Consider the following 19,483-nt stretch of genomic DNA (forward strand, 5'->3'; position numbering starts at 1 on the left):
TTCACTGACTGCCCCCCGCCTCATCCAACCCCCCACCTCCTTCCTGACTGCCCCCTCCCGGGACCCCTGCCCCCATTCAACCCCCTGCCCTCTGACTGCCCTGACTCCTATCCACGCCCCCACCCCCTGACCACCACCCCGAACTCCCCTGCCCTCTATTCAACCCCTGCCCCCTGCCCCCTTCTGCGCTGCCTGGAGCGCCAGTGGCTGGTGGCACTACAGCTGCGCCACCCGGCTGGAGCCAGCCACACAGCGTGCAGCACCGAGCACGGCCGGGCTCTGCAGCTGCGCTGCCCCAGGAGCTCGCAGCCCGCCGCCCAGAGCATTGCACCGGCGGCGCAGTGAGCTGAGGCTGCGGGGGAACAGCAGGGGAGGGGCCAGGGGCGAGCCTCTGGGGCCAGGAGGTCAGGAGCCGGGCTGGAGGGTCCTGCGGGCCGGATGTGGCCTGCGGGCCGTAGTTTGCCCACCTCTGCTCTAGACCCTGAGTTGCAGCCATATGTTTTCTGGCTAATGAGTCTGAACCCCTTGTGGAATAACAATGCCAGTCCTTCAGCTGGCTAGAGCAGCATTTCTGAAACTGGGGTCCACGGGTCGCGCTGAGAAACTGCTCCCCCTCCCTCCCAGGTGCGCCTCCAGCACGCTGGGGAACAGGCTTACCTATCCTGACTCCCCGATGCGGCGGGCACGTCCCTGCAGCCTCTGGGGCGGGGGCCAGAGGGGTCTCCATGCACTGTCCCCACCCTGAGTGCCGACTCTGCAGCTCCCACTGGCCAGGAACTGAGGCCAATAGGAGCTGCCGGGGCAGTGCCTGCGGACAGGGGCAGCACGCGGAGACCCCCTGGCCTCCTGCCTAGGAGCCGCAGCGAGAGGGATGTGCTGGTCGCTTTTGGGAGCGACCCGAGGTAAGTGCCGCACGCCTCAGCCCCTCCCGTACTCCAACCCCAGCCCAGAGCCCTCACCCAAACTCCCTCCCAGAGCCCGCACCCCCTCCTGCACCCCAACCCCCTACCCCAGCCTGGTGAAAGTGAGTGAGGGTGGGGGAGAGGGAGCGACGGAGGGAGCGGGGATGGAGTGAGCATGGAGCTGGGACTCGGAGAAAGGGTGGGGCAGGGGCAGGGCCCCAGGGAAGGAGCAGGGCAAGGGCTGAGCCGGGAGGCTTGGGGGTCCCCGAAAAAATTTAAATCAAAATGGGGGTCCTGTTTGCTAAAGTTTGAGAACCACTGGGCTAGAGGGATGCTGTTGAACAATGAAGGGTACTCCTCTTCCCACACTCCCTTTGGTCCTGCAAACTAAAAGTGCAAGTATGCTTCCTCCACACCCACTACCAGCTTGAAGATCAAGAAACCAATAATCAGAACAATCCAAATGTTTAAGTGACCTTATGCAGTGAAATGGATACATCATCACTGATTCTGCAGAATGACATTCTGGGTTTAAACAATCTCCATCCACGTTTTAATAACTATACTCTTGAAAAAAAGATGTTTTCCCTACTTGGCGCAGGGAGTTCTGCAGCTTCTTGACCCTTCAATCAATAAAGAAATGTAAGGTTCCAAAGTGACTGAAGCATCATGATTGAGCACCATCTCTGGTCCTTCAAACCTGTTCTTCCATGTATTCTTCTGTGACGGAATGCACCCCTGTAGTCACACCCTACATATCATTGTAAATAATCTTTATACAAAATATGCTTTGTCAGGTATCATTTGAAAACTAGTAACTCACTGGTCAATAATATCATGGTGATGTGTGTGTAGACATATTACATATAAAGTTATGAACATAAAACTGAAATTATGACTGAAATGTGTTTACCAGACAACTCTGGGAAGGGGGTAAACCTGTTTCTCAAAGACAAAGGATAAGCTGACGCCTCTAGCCAGGTGTCTTCAAAGCTGATTGGCAATGGAGCGGGCAGGAACAGATCTAGCTGCATTTTAACCAACAACATAGAACCTTTTTCATCACAACACTCTCTATCCTCACAGTGGGAAGAACTTTATCTAGGGGTAACTCTCAGGAAAATGCACTTCTCAAGGGTAACTGGATTATAAGAGGGAGGGGCAAAATCACCCCATGATTTCTCTCTCTCCCTTGCTCTCTTTCACCTAAGAGACAAAAGAACCAGCCTTTGGACTTTGGGAAAGGTTATGACCTGAGAAATTGGTTAGCCCTGTTGCTTGGAACATGTGGTAAGGATTTTACCTTGAACCAAGTCTAGTTTGTTAAGCGATAATTACTAGAAAGCGTTTTATCTTTATTTCTCTCTTAACCATTTCTGACCTTAAGACCTCATACTTGTACTCATTTAAAATCTCTCTGTTTGTAGTTAAATAAAGATAATCAAGTGTTGTGTTTAAACTGAGCTATTTGGTAACACCATTTATAGTAGTCTGCTGGATATTGACCCCTTACAGGGGTAATGAAACTATGATATCTGAACTGCCCGGGAGAGGGCAGAACAAATGCTTTCAGGGAAAATTTTGGACTGGGAGTGTGTTGTGGTCACCCTGCAAATAGTAACCTAGGCTGCTGAATGTCAGAGTGGCGCTTATGTGTTGCTGACAGGCTGCTGGGGTCAGAGCTGCTGGGCTAGGGCTATACAGAGACACTCAGAGCATGACCTGTATGCTGTTAGGCTGTTTGTGAGTGACCCAAGGTGGGAGCTGCAACAGCAAAGCATTGTGAGACACCCAGATTACAGGGGAAGCGGTGACAACTCCTCACTGGTGTGGATTGTACCCCAGAATGTGACACCTTCCCATGGTGTTCTCCACTCCAATGAATTCACCACATCTTCCTGTACCTGAATTGTTCAGTGCCTTGTCTGCATTAGATTCTATATTCATGGAGGAAGGGGGGAGTGGGTGGGGGGGACGAGAGGGAGGGAAATGAACATACCATGGGCAGGGCTGTTTTTGGCTGCCATTTTAGATAGTGCCTTGTACATTTATTGCCCTTGCACTAGTGCAGAATAGTAACTGTATGCTGATAAGAACTATGAAAGTTATAAGTATGCTTCAAACTGCTGGACTCAATCCTGTTCAAACAGCCCTAAAATAAAGTGAAGAACAGGTCTCAGTTCTTTCATAGCCCTGTACAATGCTGCTTGACATGAATGCAACAAGGCAGCACTGTAAAGAAGCTGAAAGCACAGAGCTCAGAGAGACAACCCCACTAAGGCCCATGAGCGTTGTATTAGCTTAAAAATGCAAGAGTAACTAGAACAAATGACATACAGAAGGTCCTCTTTCAGCAGGTATAGTTCTCTTTTCACTGATGCACTTAGTTTGGATTCCTAGAAGGGACAAGATATGATAATTTTGTGCCTGAGAAGAAACAGGATAATGCTTATCACTTTCTACCTGCAGTTCCAGGAGACTAAAACACATTGCTATTCCACAGTTCCCTCAACTCTCCCAGAAAAGCAATTTACCTCCTGAATAATAAGGGAAATTGACTGGACCAATAAATGACAACACATCATGTTATTATTATTATTATTTTTTACAAGGCTTTGAATTGTAGAGCTATTATTTGACTAGACCATATGGGCCCCTAGACCATATGGGGAAGGGAAATCTAGGGTTACAATTTAAACTAGAGCATCTGGACAGGTATGCATGAAGGTGCTTCTACAGAATTGAAAACAAGCTACTGCAGACTGGTGGCACACGTGAGTAATTGATTTACATGTGTGTCTCAGAAAAAAAAAAAAAAAGAGGTTATATGCTGTTTTCCATATTTCTCAATACCTCATTAAGTGCACACATCCGTGCTATGGAGCCAATGTTATTGGTGATGGTTATTAAAGTTGCTCTTGCCAGGTCCTCTTTACTGACAGACTCTCTCTTCTCCTTGCTCATCATATTCCCAAAGCTGTGCAGAAAATTATAGAGTTAAGTGTCCATTTACAGAAAACTATGCAGTATCAGAACGCATGAAGCAATGTCGCAATTCCAAAATGAATGCACAATACCATTTTTAATGGAATTATGTAAAATTCAAATCATGTAGTTACAGCCTCTATTACGTAAACCCAGTAACAATGAATCACAATTAATGTTGGTCTAAAATAGACTTATGTTATTGTGATGGGGTATAAACCCCACACTGGTACTGAGAGGGTTAACAAGAGCCTGAGAGCTCAATTCAAGATTAACTAGGTGAATTAGGAGGTCCACTGGAAATGAGTCAGGTTTCCTTAAAAGGACAGAGAAAGATCAGTTAGAAAGAGACCCAGAATGGGAGACTGGTCCAACTGAAGTGAAGCAAGAGAATCAGGAAAAACCACAGAAGGAGAGGTTTCAGAGAGGTAGCGATGTTAGTCTGTATCAGCAAAAAGAACGAGGAGTACTTGTGGCACCTTAGAGACAAACAAATTTATTTGAGCATAAGCTTTCGTGGGCTAAAACCCACTTCACTGGATGCATGCAGTGGAAAATACAGCAGGAAGATTATACACATACACACAGAGAGAACATGAAAAAATGGGTGTTGCCATACACACTATAACGAGAGACATCAATTAAGGTGTGCTATTAACAGCAGGAGAAAAAAACCTTTTGTAGTGATAATCAGGATGGCCCATTTCCAACAGTTGACAAGAAGGTGTGTGTAACAGTAGAGGGGGAAATAGTTTTTTACTTTGTGTAATGACCCATCCACTCCCAGTCTTTATTCAAGACTAATTTAATGGTGTCCAGTTTGCAAATTAATTCCAATTCAGCAGTTTCTCATTGGAGTCTGTTTTTGAAGTTTTTTTGTTGTAATATTGTGACTTTTAGGTCTGTAATCAAGTGACCAGGGAGACTGAAGTGTTCTCCGACTGGTTTTTGAGAGTTAGCTCCTATGGTGGATTTCAAAACAGACAAGACTCCAGGAGGAAGTCCTTGGGTGTTGGTGTTCATTTGAGGAGCACAGTATTGGGGCAGACTGGGAAGGACTAAAGTTCAAGTCTGGGAAGGGCAGAAATGGTTTACGTTTGTCCTTTTGGTTTGGGATTTGTTGGACAATTCCAGGGGCCACAGCCCTGAAGGAAGGGTGAAGTCCAAGACCTCAGGGATCCTGAGAGGAACATAGGTGAACAGGGAGCCCAGGAACTGACTTGTGGGGAGGCCTGTAGATGTCCAAGGTAAGAAGTAGCCCAGGGTGGAAGAATGGGGCTTGAGTAGACAGACCTTGCCTGCTTAATGCAGCGTCCCTAGAATGGAACCCAGAGAAGAGGAAAGGCCTGGATTCCCCTTCTGACCACCAGAAAAAGTAGTGCAAAGACCCCAGAGACCAGGGAGTGGAAGGACTACTGAGTCAGAACTTGAGGTCATGGGACTATTGTTTGTTGGACTTTTAGTGCCACTCCTTCCAGGGCAACCAAAAGTTACATGAGTTACAAGAGGTAGCACACCAGTGCAGGGCTGGAGAGGTTGTCAGTAGGGTGTGCTAGAGAGGAGAGCCTACTATGCTATGCCCAGCCATGGGGGTGCATGAATGGTGAGTTTACTCTCCACAGTGCCAGTTCTACAAAAAAAAAAAACTAGAGGTGCTAAAAATATACCCTTGCTGCCCCAGTTTTTCATTCAGGCACATTATATGCATCCTCAAAAACCCAAGGTATATCCTTACCTGGATGCTACAGCCCAGCCTGGCAGTCCAAATCTCTCATAATCCCCTCCATAGATGTCCCGCACCAGTTTATCCACTTTCGTGCTGTCTCCAAGGGATGCCATTTCAAGAGCCTCTTCAAAGGTGGAGCAGCCAGTAAGAAGACAGCAGAGACCAAAAAATGTTCCTCCTCCAAGACTAATAAAACAAAACAGAATCGATATTTTCTACCTCTCACTTTGAGGAGAGGGAGAAAAAAGGGCTTGTTTTTGTTTTTTAATTAAGTTATGTAGCTAAACTCCTCTGAATACCAAAAATTAGCTGTGCTGCCCACGCATTTTTCATTTCCTTCTCATTGGAAATCTAGAAAGAGTAATTAGATTTATGTCTCCTTTCTTACCACATTTAAATCTGCCTCCTTCGGGTAACTTCACAGCCCACAGATAAACCCACAGCTTAGCATCCTTCCCCAGAGTTATTGCTTAAACGAGAAGTGGGTTTTCTCCGCTTACAATATTCACGACACAGTGTTGAACAAACAGCTGTGTACAATGTAAGATGTCAACCTGCAATGAGCTCCATGAATCTGCAGGTATGCCCATATGGAATTCACTGCAGAACTTGGGTCTAATTGTTCAAAGCCTGGAAAAAGTACGTTCTGCTGAATAACTGCATACACATGCTGGCAAAGATGTATAACAAAACTGTCCTTCCTGAGGTGCACTGTGCAATCCTTGTCTGTACTTTTTTTGTAAACAACAATATTCCTTAAGTCCACGAAAGTTCACATGCACAGATCTCTTTGGCTCTGCTGTACAATAGGTGGCTATATTATTCTTTCAGACCTGACTAGAACTGTGAACACCATCCCATCATTCATAAAGGGTAGAACATCTTTTAAAAGTTAGAATCCAAACCCTGAATACTAGAATTAAAGTGATCACATTAAAAATTCATCTATTTGAGCATACCTGGGTTGTTTCCAAAATATGATTTACACTCCTCTGATGAAAAAAAAAAAAATTAGTTTCTTGCAGTAGCAGACAGGTGACCAGGTCAAGAACTGGCCTTTCTGAAGAGGCTGACTGTGGTAAGTAGAAGATTGTGAAATGCCATCCAGACCACAAAAAAGACCTTTGCTTACTGGGGGTGGGAATGAGGAGGTACTATATTATGGTGAAACAAAGTTCTGTCAGATAAGAGTCATTTTTAAAGCAACTTGTCCATGAAGATGTGATCTATCTTTTACCACGAGTAAATTCCAAGCTCCAAGACTATGCTCTTAAACAGGGGTTCTCACATTGGGGGTTGGGATCTCTCAGGGGGTCACAAGGTTATTACATGGGGGGGCGGTCAGGAGCTGTTAGCCTCCACCCCAAGCCCCACTTTGCCTCCAGCATTTATATTAGTGTTATAAATTAAAAACAATTTTTTATATATTTAAGGGGGGGGTGTCGCACTCCAAGGCTTGCTATGTGAAAGGAGTCACCACTACAAATGAGAACCACTGCTCTTAAAGGTAATCACATTATTTATAGATCTTACCTGGTCCCAGTTACCCGCTTATAATTGTCTTTGGAATACACAGCCAAGATGCTGACCCCTGAGCCAATGTTCACCAAGAGGAGAGGATATGGATTCTCCAAGTTGAATGGGAGCTTCTGACATTTTTGAGAATCAGTTGGGTTTTCAAAGTAGTAGCACTCTGAATGTCCATTGAATCCAACTGAGTCAATGTACAAAACACCTTTAATAAGGCAGTCAAGTTCATCTAGTTTGCGAAGTTGAAGGTCACCCATCTGTTAAAGGAAATAAAATTATGAAAGAGCTGAAGAGATCTAATGTTTTTATACTCAGGGCTAGAAAAATGCACTCACCAGTGCATTCAGTACCCCTCCTTGCTCTGAATTGTGGCAGAAGGAGTGGAGTACAGATCACAAGAGAGTTCCTGCTCTCCCACATATATCTGTATTGTGCGGAGTGGAATGCTCCCTGTGCTATTTAAGTTTAGTGCTTGACAATTTGTAATGAGGTTCATGCACATCCTCACCCCATTGGGTAGGAAGTAATAGAAGTCCTGAGCAAATGCCAATGGAAAGATTCCCCCTAACTTCAATGGTGTTTTGGATCAGGCCCAGAGTGCCACACAACATCTGGAAAAGTTAAGGGGTCAAGGGTAAAAGAGAAAATGCTGACTTCCTCACAAAAGCCAGGAGGGAGCAGCATGATAATCTTTTCATTGCACCAAACCCCCATACAGTTCGTCTGTGTGATAAATATATTGTAGAACCTGGGCTTGAAAAAGTTAACATACAATCAAGCTATAAATATATTATCTACACATATATTCCGCTTATAATGAAACACACCTTCTTATGATGAATCTAGACCAGCAAGTCACTTGCAGTTAATTTACCACTTAATTCAACAGAATCTTAACCAAATCACAGCAATATAAGTTATAAATGAACCTTAATCAACCAGGCAAGTACAAAACAAATATTAAGCTCATGAATAGACAGCAATGGAAAAAATAAAGTTAAGGTAGGTAGCAGAGCTGACTTAATTCTAATGACTATTCAAGTCTTGTAAAGGCATATTTCATGGAAATTAAAATGAATAATTCTGGAGTCACAGCAAAGCTGCACAATCTTAAAATAGTAAGTATCTGTGTTTACAGAGATGGGCTTATTTCTAGCTCATATTAAACTTGAGCTCAATTTAGGACACTAGACTTTTCAGAGGCTAAGTCAGAGACCGAAATTACTTTCAGCCTTTATCTTACAATCTTTCAAGTTACATGAGACTTCACTACCATATCCTAAGTGTATAGAAACCAAAAATGCATACTGTGCGAAAGTCCTGCTCAAATTTGTAAGCTCCACCTCCCGTGGCACATAAGGTAGTGTGGAGACTTGAGAAGTGTTTTTCGCTGCCCATTTGAATAAAAGCAGGCATGTCATGAGTAGGAAAGCGTATAAAGTGCAGATTGCCTTTACGTCCACACAGGGTAAGGTCCTTTAGTTCCAGGTGCACATCCCGAATGCCTGTAGATCCATAGGCTACATTTGAGGTCAGGTATTTTCGGATACTTTTAAGATTTTCCACTTCCTCCTCCTCCTCCTCAGCAGTGATGTCTTTTGGTTCAAAATAAACAAGCTTGACCAAGGTCCCGCCAATATCCAAGCCAAACCAAGGAAAGACTAAGATGAAAAAAAAAACAACAACACATATTATGTCTTAATTTCTGCAGAACAAAGATGTTAAATTGTACAGAGAACCAATTTGTTAATAAACAATTTCATGCCATGCAGTTTCCAAAAAATTCCACAAAATGCCTATGAATCGCTACACCTACCTTCACAGTCCCAGTAACCATCCCAAACTCACCAAGAAATCTGTTATCTATAGTCAGGAACTCAGATATGCTCTGAGGAGAAAGTCCAGGGTACACACCTTAAAACACTTAAAAATGCCTTCACCAAACAAGCACACTCTACCAAAGAAGTAGATTGTATCATGGAACAGGCCACTCAAATACCCCAAGACAACCCGCTTGGAGACAAAACCCCCTCCATCCGCATACCCGTAGTCATCACCTATCACATAATATTGGAACCTATACAGAGTATCATTAAACAATTACGATCCATACTTAGAATCATAGAACCATAGAGTCAGAAGAGACCACAAGAATCGTCTAGTCTAACCCCGTGCCAAAATATCTGATGGGGACCATATCCTGAAAGAAATCTTTCCTGAACTCCTTCTTCTGGCCTTCAAACAACCCCCCAACCTCATCATCAGAAGCAAGCTCCCCACAGGCCAGGACACACCACCTCAAAGCAGCACCAGAACAACAGGTGTAAAACTAGTAGACATATCTCCACTGCCACAATGATCCACACACCCCCAACATACCTTTCAAGATCCATGGATCCTACACATGCCTATCACAAAACGTGGTGTGCCTCATTCAGTGCATTAAATGCCCTAATAATTATGTGGGTGAAACAAGACAATCACTACACAAAGGGCCTGTCTACACCTGAAATGCTACAGCAGCATTGCTGTAGAGTGTCAGTGTAGACACCACCTATGCTGATGGGAGGGGTTCTCCCATCAGAGTAGGACTGTCAGCAGTCTACCTCCCTGAGCAGCGGTAGCTAGTGCATGGAAGAATTCTTCATTCAATCTAGTGCTATCTACACTGGAGGTTAGGTTGGCTTAACTACGCCCCCCAGGAGTGTGGATTTTTCATATCCGAGTGATGTAGTTACACTGACTTAATTTTCTAGTGTAGACCAGGCCAAAAACACCGTATCACCTGTGAGTGAACACTTTTCACAAAGCACTCTATATCTGACTTCTCAGTTCTCATCCTAAAAGGAAACCTGCAAGAGATGAGCCTGGGAGCTTAAATTCATAACTGTTAGATACTAAAAATCGTGGACTGAATAGAAACACTTGGATTTATGGCTTATTACAACAATCAATAACAGACTGGCTCTCAGCTTTTTTTTTTTCTTTTCTCCTTTCCCCCTATGACTGAAGAGGTGTTAACTGGCCACTTCACCTTGAATGGTCTCTTGAAATGTGTTAACTACTTATGTTAAACAAGCTGTTCCACCTTGTATTTAGCGGTGACACCGAGGGTATATCTACACTGGCCGAGTTACATCGCCGGCACTTACAGCGCCACTCAGAGAGCACTGAAGGGAAACCGCTGTTGTGTGTTCACACTGTCAGCTGCCTGCGCAATAGCGTGTTCGCACTCGCGGCATTTGCAGCGGTATTCGGAGCGGTGCACTCTGGGCAGCTATCCCACAGAGAATCTATTCCTCTTCCCCCGCTAAGAGTTGTGGGAAAGCAGAGGGGGTCACGCGGCATCCTGGGTCCTGTCCCAATGTCCCATGATGCATTACTTTGCATCCCAGCAATCTCTGTGCTTCTGTCTGCATTTGGCGCCATCTTTCAATGGTTTGTGTACTGCATGCTCTGCCTCTTTGGTTTGCAGGAATGGATCCCGCACTGGTGCCCAATATGCTGCTCGCTCTCACTAACGTGTCATGAGTGGCAGTGGAGGCATTCCTTAAACTACAAAGGCAAGAGGAGTGCGACATTGATCTCACCAGGCATAGTAGCTACGACACGAGATTGGTTGTGGCATTCAGAGAGGTGCTGATTATAGTGGAAAGCCACTTTTGGGTTCGGGAAACAAGCACTGAGTGGCGGGATCACATTGTCATGCACGTCTGGGATGATGAGCACTGGCTGTAGAACTTTCGGATGAGGAACGCCACATTCATAAGACTGTGAGGAGCTCGCCCCAGCCCTGCGGCACAAGGACATGAGAAGGAGAGCTGCCCTGCCACTGGAGAAGCGCGCGGTGATTGCACTATGGAAGCTGGCTACTCCAGACTGCTACCCATCAGTCACTAACCAGTGCGGAGTGCGAAAGTTGACTGTTGGACGCATGTTGATAGAAGTGTGCAGGGCCATTAATTGCATGCTGCTCTGAAAGACCATGACTCTGGGCAAGTGCATGACATTGTCGATGGCTTTGTACAAATGGGCTTCCCTAACTGCAGGGGGTCAATAGATGGCAGGCATATTCCAATTCTGGCACCAGACCACCTAGCACATTAATCGGAAGGGGTGTTTCTAGCGGTTCTCCAGGCGCTTGTGGATAACCGTGAGCATTTCATAGACATTAACACAGACTTGTCCGGAAAGGTGCATGATGCATGCATCTTTCGGAACACTGGCCTGTTCAGGAAGTTGCAAGCGGGGACTCTCTTCCCGGACCAGAAGATCACCGTAGGGGAAGTCGAAATGCCCATTGTGATCCTGGGAGACCCTGCTTACCCCTTAATGCTGTGGCTTATGAAGCCATAGACGGGGTACTTTGACAGCAGCAAGGAGCAGTTCAACAGGCTGAGCAAGTGCAGAATGACTGTTGACTGTGCATTTGACCATTTAAAGGCCTACTGGCACTGCCTATATTGGAGGCTGGACCTGGCTGCTGACAATATTCCTATGCTTATAGCCGCATGCTGTACGCTCCATAATATTTGTGAAGGGAAGGGTGAAAGCTTCACTCAGGGCTGGACCACTGAGGCTCAACACCTGGAGGCTGAATTTCAACAGCCAGAGACCAGGGCTATTAGACAGACACAGCGCAGGACCACAAGCATCAGGAATGCTTTGAGGCAGCAATTTGAAGCTGAAAGCCACTAATATGTGTTGCTATGCTCTGGAGGGCAGTGCTTGTAATTCTAGGAGATGATTGTGATTGGTACAGACGATGCACTATGAAGATTTAAGAAAATTGCCTGTTGCTTTGCGAGGCTCTGTTTGCTTTCAATTAATGGAATAAAGATTGCTTTCAAACCAAAACAATTCTTTTATTAAAAAACAACAACCGGAGGAGAGAGAGAAACAAAAAAAATACATCAGCATTGAGGAGGATGGGGAACGGGAGGGTCCCAGGAGGAGGTGGGGTCCTGGGACAGTTAAAGATTTGTGTATGTTCAGGTATCCTATCCAACCTTCTCCTTTGGAGTACAGTGCAGCAGGATTAAACTGCAGAGGGCCGGGTGTTGAGTGCAGTGGGTACTGGAGTCCACAATGTTGGACTATGACGGGGGAGGAGTGGAATGACGCAGGTACAGATTGGAGCCAGGAGGTTGATAACTGTGTGTTGGTTGGGTCTGGGGGGCACATAGGAAAAAGTTTTGCGACAGCAGCTGCAGGGGAGGGCAGGTGGGCGCAGAGCTGCTCAGTTTGCAGTGCTAGTAGCACCTGGAGCGTGTCCGCTTGGTGCTCCATAATGTTTAAGAGCTGCTCCGTGGCTTCATTCTGGCGCGCCACGTTCTCCTTTCAGTCCCTCTTCTCGCTGTCCTGCCATTCCTTCAATTCTTGTTTTTCGGCTGCGGAGTGCATCATGACATCATGCAGAAAGTCCTCTTTAGTTCTTGGTGGCCGCTTTCTAATTCTGCCAACATTTTACAGAAGCAGTATTGTTTGCAACACAGAGACCACTGATTCAGTTATTTAAAACACAGCCACTATTCACATACCTATCACTAACTGGCTGACCCCAGGCCAGCACACATGAGCCACAAGACCCTCAAAATGGTGAGTAATCGCAGGGGAAATTAGTATTCCAGGACCATACTGTACACTGGGCACATAGCTCTTGGGGAGAGTCAGCAGTGTAGGGAATGGGCCTTATAATCATTACTGTCCCCACATTTTCCCCAGGCTGTGTTAATTATGGAAGATATCTCACTGCTGAGGGTGAGCAGGGAATCAAGGAAGGTTCTTCTCCAAGACTGCAACTTCCACCCTGGCTCTTATGCGGCTCACCTGTGTGCAGCAATGGTCCCCCCATTCCCCTGTGACAGCAGAGTAACGAGGAAAAGTTACCCTTAATGGGGCAAGAAACAAAGCAGCTCTGCCAAAGAACCTGCGGCAGCGGATTGCCCAGTATCTCCATGAATGTTTTGTGGAGATCTGAGGCAGATTCCCGTGAAGTGAGGGAGGCAATTAACACCCCGCTCCATCACTCAGACAAGGCACATGGTGGTACATGCATCATACAGACACAAGCCTGCTTTCTGCAACCCTCCTGCCCTAAACATCTAACTATTACAGAATAACTCCAAGCGTGGACAAGCCTTAAGTAACCATGTGTTATTCTCATAGTAACTCTTGCCCTACTCCTTTCCTCTTCAGCCGCAAGTCAAATCAAAAATTAAAAGTGTGAGCTTTTTGGGGCAAGGAACATGTAATGCTTTTATTTGTTCTGAAAAGCATATAGCAGTTCTGGACATTATGGAATCTGAACCTGGTAGAGTGCATAAATTTTCTGTTTTCTTGTTTATAAAAACTACAGAAGTGTCTGATGAAAAATCAGGTGGATAAAAATCAATGATTTTTAAAAAAAATCAAAACAATCAGATTTTTTATTTAAATCAGATTTTTTGATAAAATGCTTTTGGAGGAAAAAAACTTATCTAAAGATAGTTTTAATTAAGATACATTATAGCTCAAAGATATCTCATCATGGAACAGGGATTATAAATTCTAATTCTATAGTATGAGGCTATACATTTATGTAAGAAAAGTTTAAGAAAAGTTTTGTAAATGAGTTCCAATAGTTCATGGATTAGGGACCCAATTTTATGGGGTTCAAAGGGCTTCTGTCAAGATTATTTAGATTAATCTTTCCATCTACCTAATGGGACTCAGTGCTCAGTCTAGAAGATACCATCAGAGATGCTTAGTTTCACAGTTTGAGAACTGTGAATTTGTGTCTCCAGAGATAACATGCTTGTTAACAGCAAAAATGTTTCTAAATAAATAAAAATAAAATATACAGAGGTGAGAAATAACAGACTTCAACCCTACTGTCCCTCTCCAAAATTTGTGTACACAGAGTCAATCCCTTACCTCTCTCTAAAAGTACAAAGTTTCAAAAAAAGTTCAATGAATAGAAGATTGTTGGGGGCGAATAGATCTGGATAAGGAGAAGAAGTCTGGAGATAAACATGAGAAGGGAGGGACAGGCAGTAGAAACAAAAGTGAAACTGTTTGAGCACCATATTCCAGAAGTCTTGAGGTCTTTCTGAGTGTAGCTTTCATTGGTTTGAGATCTACCATACCATTCTCTCACTAGAAGGGCAAACCTATAATGGCAGCAGGCCAGAAAAGAGAGCCAGTTTGAGAATATTTTAATGAAGTTCCTCTACCTGGGGGTAAGACAGGCATGCGTGCAAAATGCAAACACTGCGACAAAGAAATGCAAGGCCTGGCTGCCCGAATGAAACAACATCATGAGACGTGTTCCATCTCAGGAGGAAGCTGCGTTGAAGATGATGAAAGTAACATGTCTGAACATGCAGGATCTTCAGGTTGGTAAACTTTTTTATTCCATACTTCTTTCTTAAGGACTGCCTGTCTTCCTTCTGGACTATTATTGCATTGTCATGTTTGAGCAAAAAATATAGTTGTTACTCTATGCTACTATCATTTTAGATGCAGTTGTGATAAAAAATAACTAGTTGAAAGATGCAGATTTTCCTTTTACAATTTCACCTTTAAGGTAATACTGTCAGTGAATGCAATGAGTAATACTGAATGAGCAGTATGGGAATAATAATTAAATAACTGTATTGACTTATTTTGTTTAGGAGAATCCATCCTCAACATACAGGATTCGGAAGACTAGCCACCTTCAAGAGCACCATCATTTTCTACAGTTTCAGCAAAAAGAAAAAGAGGACTTGTGGCACCTTAGAGACGAAGGTGCCATAAGTCCTCCTTTTCTTTTTGTGGATACAGACTTACACGGCTGCTACTCTGAAACCTATAGTTTCAGAGTTATCTGCCAATGATAGTGTTTCAGTCACATCATGTATTTCACATACCCACAGGATATCACCTGAAGCGCAAAAAAGAAAAAAAATCTCCATCACCCAGAAACAACCATAGATAAGTTTGTGATAAGAACCAGCAGATTACAAAAAGAGGTAACTGATGACAAAATTGCCTGATTTGTTTATGCAACAAGCTCTCCTTTCCGTATGATTGAGAACCCACACTTCATTAACATGGTTCAGTCGTTAAGACCAGGATACAGTCCACCCAACAGCAGGTGTGACAGGCAAACTGCTGCATAAAAGTGTATGAAAGAGAAATTGAGCAGTGTGCAAAAGGTCTAGAGGGTGAAATTGTTAACTTGAGTCTTCATGGGTAGAGCAATGTCCACAATGATCTTGTTGTATGTGCTTGTGTGACAACAGAAGAAGGGAATGTCTTCCTTACAGTAACAATTGATACATCAGGAAATGCACACACAGAAGAATACTTACAAGAAGTAGCAGTAAAAGCTATAACACACCGTGAAAAAAAATTCAGATGTCTAGTATGCAGCTTGGTCACAGACAATGCTACAAATGTATCCAAGATAAGAAGAAATTTATTAGTGAGTCCCAAGCTAACAACATACAGTTTCAGTGCTCATTTGATGCACCTCCTAGCCAAAGACTTCAGTGTTCCAAAAAATAAAGGCTAATGTTGTTGAAATTTCAAAATACTGCCGTAACAACCACTTGGCAGCAGCTGCTCTGAAAAAAAGTGGGAGGAACCAAGCTAACTCTCCCACAAGACCGGCAATGGAACTCAGTAGTGGACTGTTTTGAACACTATATCAAGAACTGGCCTAATCTGATGACAGTTTGTGAACTAAATCGTGAAAGAATAGATGGTACTGTCACAGCCAAAGTTCTCAACATTGGGCTTAAGAGAAATGTTGAACAAAGGCTGAGTACCCTGAAGCCTATTTCTGTAGCCTTGAACAAAATGCAGGGAAACAGCTGTTTTACTGCTGATGCTGTTGAAATTTGGAAGGAACTGAGATCTTAAAAAGAGAAATATACGACAGAGTTAAATTACAAGCATTAAAAAAAAACGAATGGGACAAGCACTATCTCCAGCTTATTTTCTTGCAAATATTCTCAATACTCGGTACCAGGGTCAAACCTTAACTGCTGAAGAAGAGGAGTTGGCTAGGACATGGACATCCAGCAATCATCCCTCCATAATGCCAACTACAATAAACTTCAGAGCTAAAGGTGAACCATTCAAGAAATGTTTCAGAGTAGCAGCCGTGTTAGTCTGTATTCGCAAAAAGAAAAGGATTACTTGTGGCACCTTAGAGACTAACCAATTTATTTGAGCATAAGCTTTCGTGAGCTACAGCTCACTTCATCGGATGCATACCGTGGAAAGTGTAGAAGATCTTTTTATACACACAAAGCATGAAAAAATACCTCCCCTACCCCAGTCTCCTGCTGGTAATAGCTTATCGAACGTGATCACTCTCCTTACAATGTGTATGATAATCAAATTGGGCCATTTCCAGCACAAATCCAGGTTTTCTCATCTCCCCCCCCCCCACACACACACACACAAACACAAACCCACTACGTCCACCTCTAAATTGTGAAGAATATGTATTTAGGTTATAACCACCAACAAGAATGCACTTTTCTGTAGTAATCCATGATTAAATCGAGTCTTCCTGACTAGTGACTACTGATCATGATTTAAATCAAAATTGATTTAAATCAAACCCACCCTGTGAAAAATGGTGATATAATCACAGATCTCAAAAAGTTATGAAGCTCAAACTGTACTTTTAGACTGATCTTTAAGTTATGAAACAATTATAGTAAGAGCTAAGAAGAAGTTTAGCCTACAGAGCACTGGAAACTTACAGACGACAGCTAAATGTAGAACAGCATCTCTCTACTTACTCTAAAATATTCCGTATTAAATCTTAACCACCTTGTACCATTATGGAAATTATACAACTGCGACAATTTTTTATTAAACACATGTTTAATAAAAAGTTGTACTAAATCTACACTTCTTCACCTCTCTAAAATGGAGCTTCATCAGTAATTAACATTTTATATAAAATTTCAAATCATAAAAGGTAATTAAATCAGGACTTAAATTTAAGACAACAAAATAACTACCAAAATATTTTATTTTTACCTCCAGTTATTTACATTACTTTCTGTTCTAAATGTTATGTGTAGTTTACATCTTTGGCTGGATTTGATCAAATATACAGTATTTGAAAGGCTGAAAGATACAGAAGCCCTTTCACAGAAATCAGACAACGAGACCAGAACACCTAGGACAAGAGTTGGGTGAAATTTTTCTATCAAAACTTTTTTCTGGCAAAGAATGTAGATTCTGAAACATTTCAAGAATCTACGCCAATTTCACTGAATTGTTTAATAAAAAACTAAATAAATAAATCAAAATCAAAATAAATCAAATCAATCCAAATCAAAATCAAAAAATCAAAAATAAATCAAAATCAAATAAATCAAATAAATCAAAATCAAAAAAATCAAAAATAAATCAAAATCAAATAGATCAAATCAATCCAAATCAAAATCAAAAAAATCAAAAATAAATCAAAATCAAATAAATCAAAACATTTAATTTCACCATTTTCAAAATGAAATGTTTAGATTTTTAAAATTTGGAACAACTTTCTTTAGAAATTTTAATTTAAAAAAGTTTTAAAAAATGCTCAAATTCTAAACTTTTTGTGACCCAAAATTCTTTTTTCCTCCAAATACTTCATTCCACAATGCTCTCCAGCTAGACACACACCATGCACCCTATTCCCTACTGGGGAACTATTGATGTTTCCTCTTCTATTTTCTATGTCAGTACATTTATATGAAAGGAAAATATCTGTACACAGGACTAATAATCCCAGTGCTGCTCTCAGAGCATATGCAAAGTATTTTCGTGCAGTTGGTCGTAGTGTCTACAAAGACAAGTGGATTCTATCCTTGTTCAATCTATTTCTGTTAACAGAAACAACACTCATTACTGCATAGATTCCATGAATCATTTGGATCTAGTCATCATCGGTTTTATATCCTACACTTGAGGGAAAACGTTGTCTATTCATGTCCAGGTCATTTGGCATATCTTCTCCTACAGTCTTATCAAAATAGATATGATATTGATACCCTCTTTCTTCATCTGGGCTATTTACTACATTACCTACTACCAAAAATGTACTTACTGAACTGTGTGGAGAAAAGGTTCTTTTAACTGTGCCATAGTCCTGTAAGTGTGCAAGTACGAGGAAAATAAATAAGTTATCTCTGGATCAATTTTCATATGTACATTGGCATTGTGCACATGCAAATACAGAGAGTAATGCCCCACCACTAAATACTTTTTGAATTGGCACTAATTTTAGATTTTGATATTAGTTCAAGAGCAGCCAGAGATCTCATAGGAACCCTGTTTCACATAAATTTCCAGGAACATCTTTTTATTCCACAAAGCAACATACAGAAAGGAACAAAGATCATCAACTTGAACGACAAAGCCACTGGAATCCTTTCTTACTTGAAGAAGCAGGCTCATCTACTAGTGTAATGTATATGGAGGCCAAGACAAACTTCAAGGTCAAAAGGATTATTTGCCACATACCAGCGCCAGATAAGTGGGAGCTAAACTAGGACAGTCTTTGATCATCTGCCCATTAAGTGGTTCTCTCATTTAGACTTACTTGTAACATAAAACAAGAGGGTACCAGTACTATACTCTTGCCAATGCGATCACTGAACACAGATGATGGACACACATTCTACCTGTGAAAGGATCTACTCGTGAATGTCTTTCCCTTATTTCTTAAATCATCAATGATCTGGAAAATAAGTCTAGACAAACTACCTGTAATCGTAAGTACACCACGCTGGTCTCTCAGGCTGCAGATCCCAAGGTTTATAAAGATACCCAAGATTCAATCCTCAACCCTCACAAATATTAACCCAACATTTCTAGACCCAGCCATCTCACATCTTCTGTTTCACTGGGATTCTCCTGTGAGGCATATGATGAAACTGACATTTCAACCTTGTTTTGTAGCTCTCCAAAGCCTTTTCAATTCCCTAATGGAAGCTTCACCATATTTGTTTTTTCACATAAATTAGGAGAGTAAACTTGGTGAATTAAAGAACCTCATTTCAATGCTTCTTTTAAAAAGATGATCCTTAGTCCAGGTACTAACTTTCTAAACATAAAAAGGTGCCCTTATTTTTGCTCTAAGTCTAAATCTACTTTGAATGTGAAATGGGCTTTAATGTCTATGAACACTAGATCAAAGAGTGAAGAAAGTTTCATAGAATATCAGGAGTGGAAGGGACCTCAGGAGGTCATCTAGTCCAACCCCGTGCTCAAAGCAGGCCAATCCCCAATTTTTGCCCCAGTTCCCTAGATGGCCCCCTCAAGGATTGAACTCACAACCCTGGGCTTAGCAGGCCAATGCTCC

General features: G+C 42.7%; 1 protein-coding gene and 1 long non-coding RNA gene across 5 annotated transcripts in view; both read right to left on the reverse strand.

Annotated features, from left to right (window-relative positions):
- Nucleotides 1-19,483, reverse strand: part of PANK2 (pantothenate kinase 2) — a 28,223-nt gene that overhangs the window by 2,437 nt on the left and 6,303 nt on the right. For 3 of the 4 annotated variants that reach the window (XM_048846374.2, XM_048846375.2, XM_048846372.2), the window contains exons 2-5: nt 8,452-8,804; nt 7,147-7,400; nt 5,623-5,799; nt 3,756-3,879 (exon numbers count right to left, since the gene is read on the reverse strand). In XM_048846374.2, coding sequence (XP_048702331.1) covers nt 3,756-3,879; nt 5,623-5,799; nt 7,147-7,400; nt 8,452-8,804 — 908 coding nt within the window. Of the gene's footprint in view, nt 1-3,755; nt 3,880-5,622; nt 5,800-7,146; nt 7,401-8,451; nt 8,805-19,483 lie in introns of those variants that run through there. The other variant, XM_048846377.1, reaches the window with a different exon arrangement.
- LOC142071960 (uncharacterized) lies at nt 11,988-19,325 on the reverse strand. The gene is made up of 2 exons (XR_012668243.1): nt 18,227-19,325; nt 11,988-12,598 (listed from the first exon to the last, which is right to left on the reverse strand). It is a non-coding gene; the product is annotated as an uncharacterized LOC142071960 (long non-coding RNA).

This window comes from Caretta caretta, chromosome 4 (assembly GCF_965140235.1).
Source record: "Caretta caretta isolate rCarCar2 chromosome 4, rCarCar1.hap1, whole genome shotgun sequence".
NCBI lineage: Eukaryota > Metazoa > Chordata > Testudines > Cheloniidae > Caretta > Caretta caretta.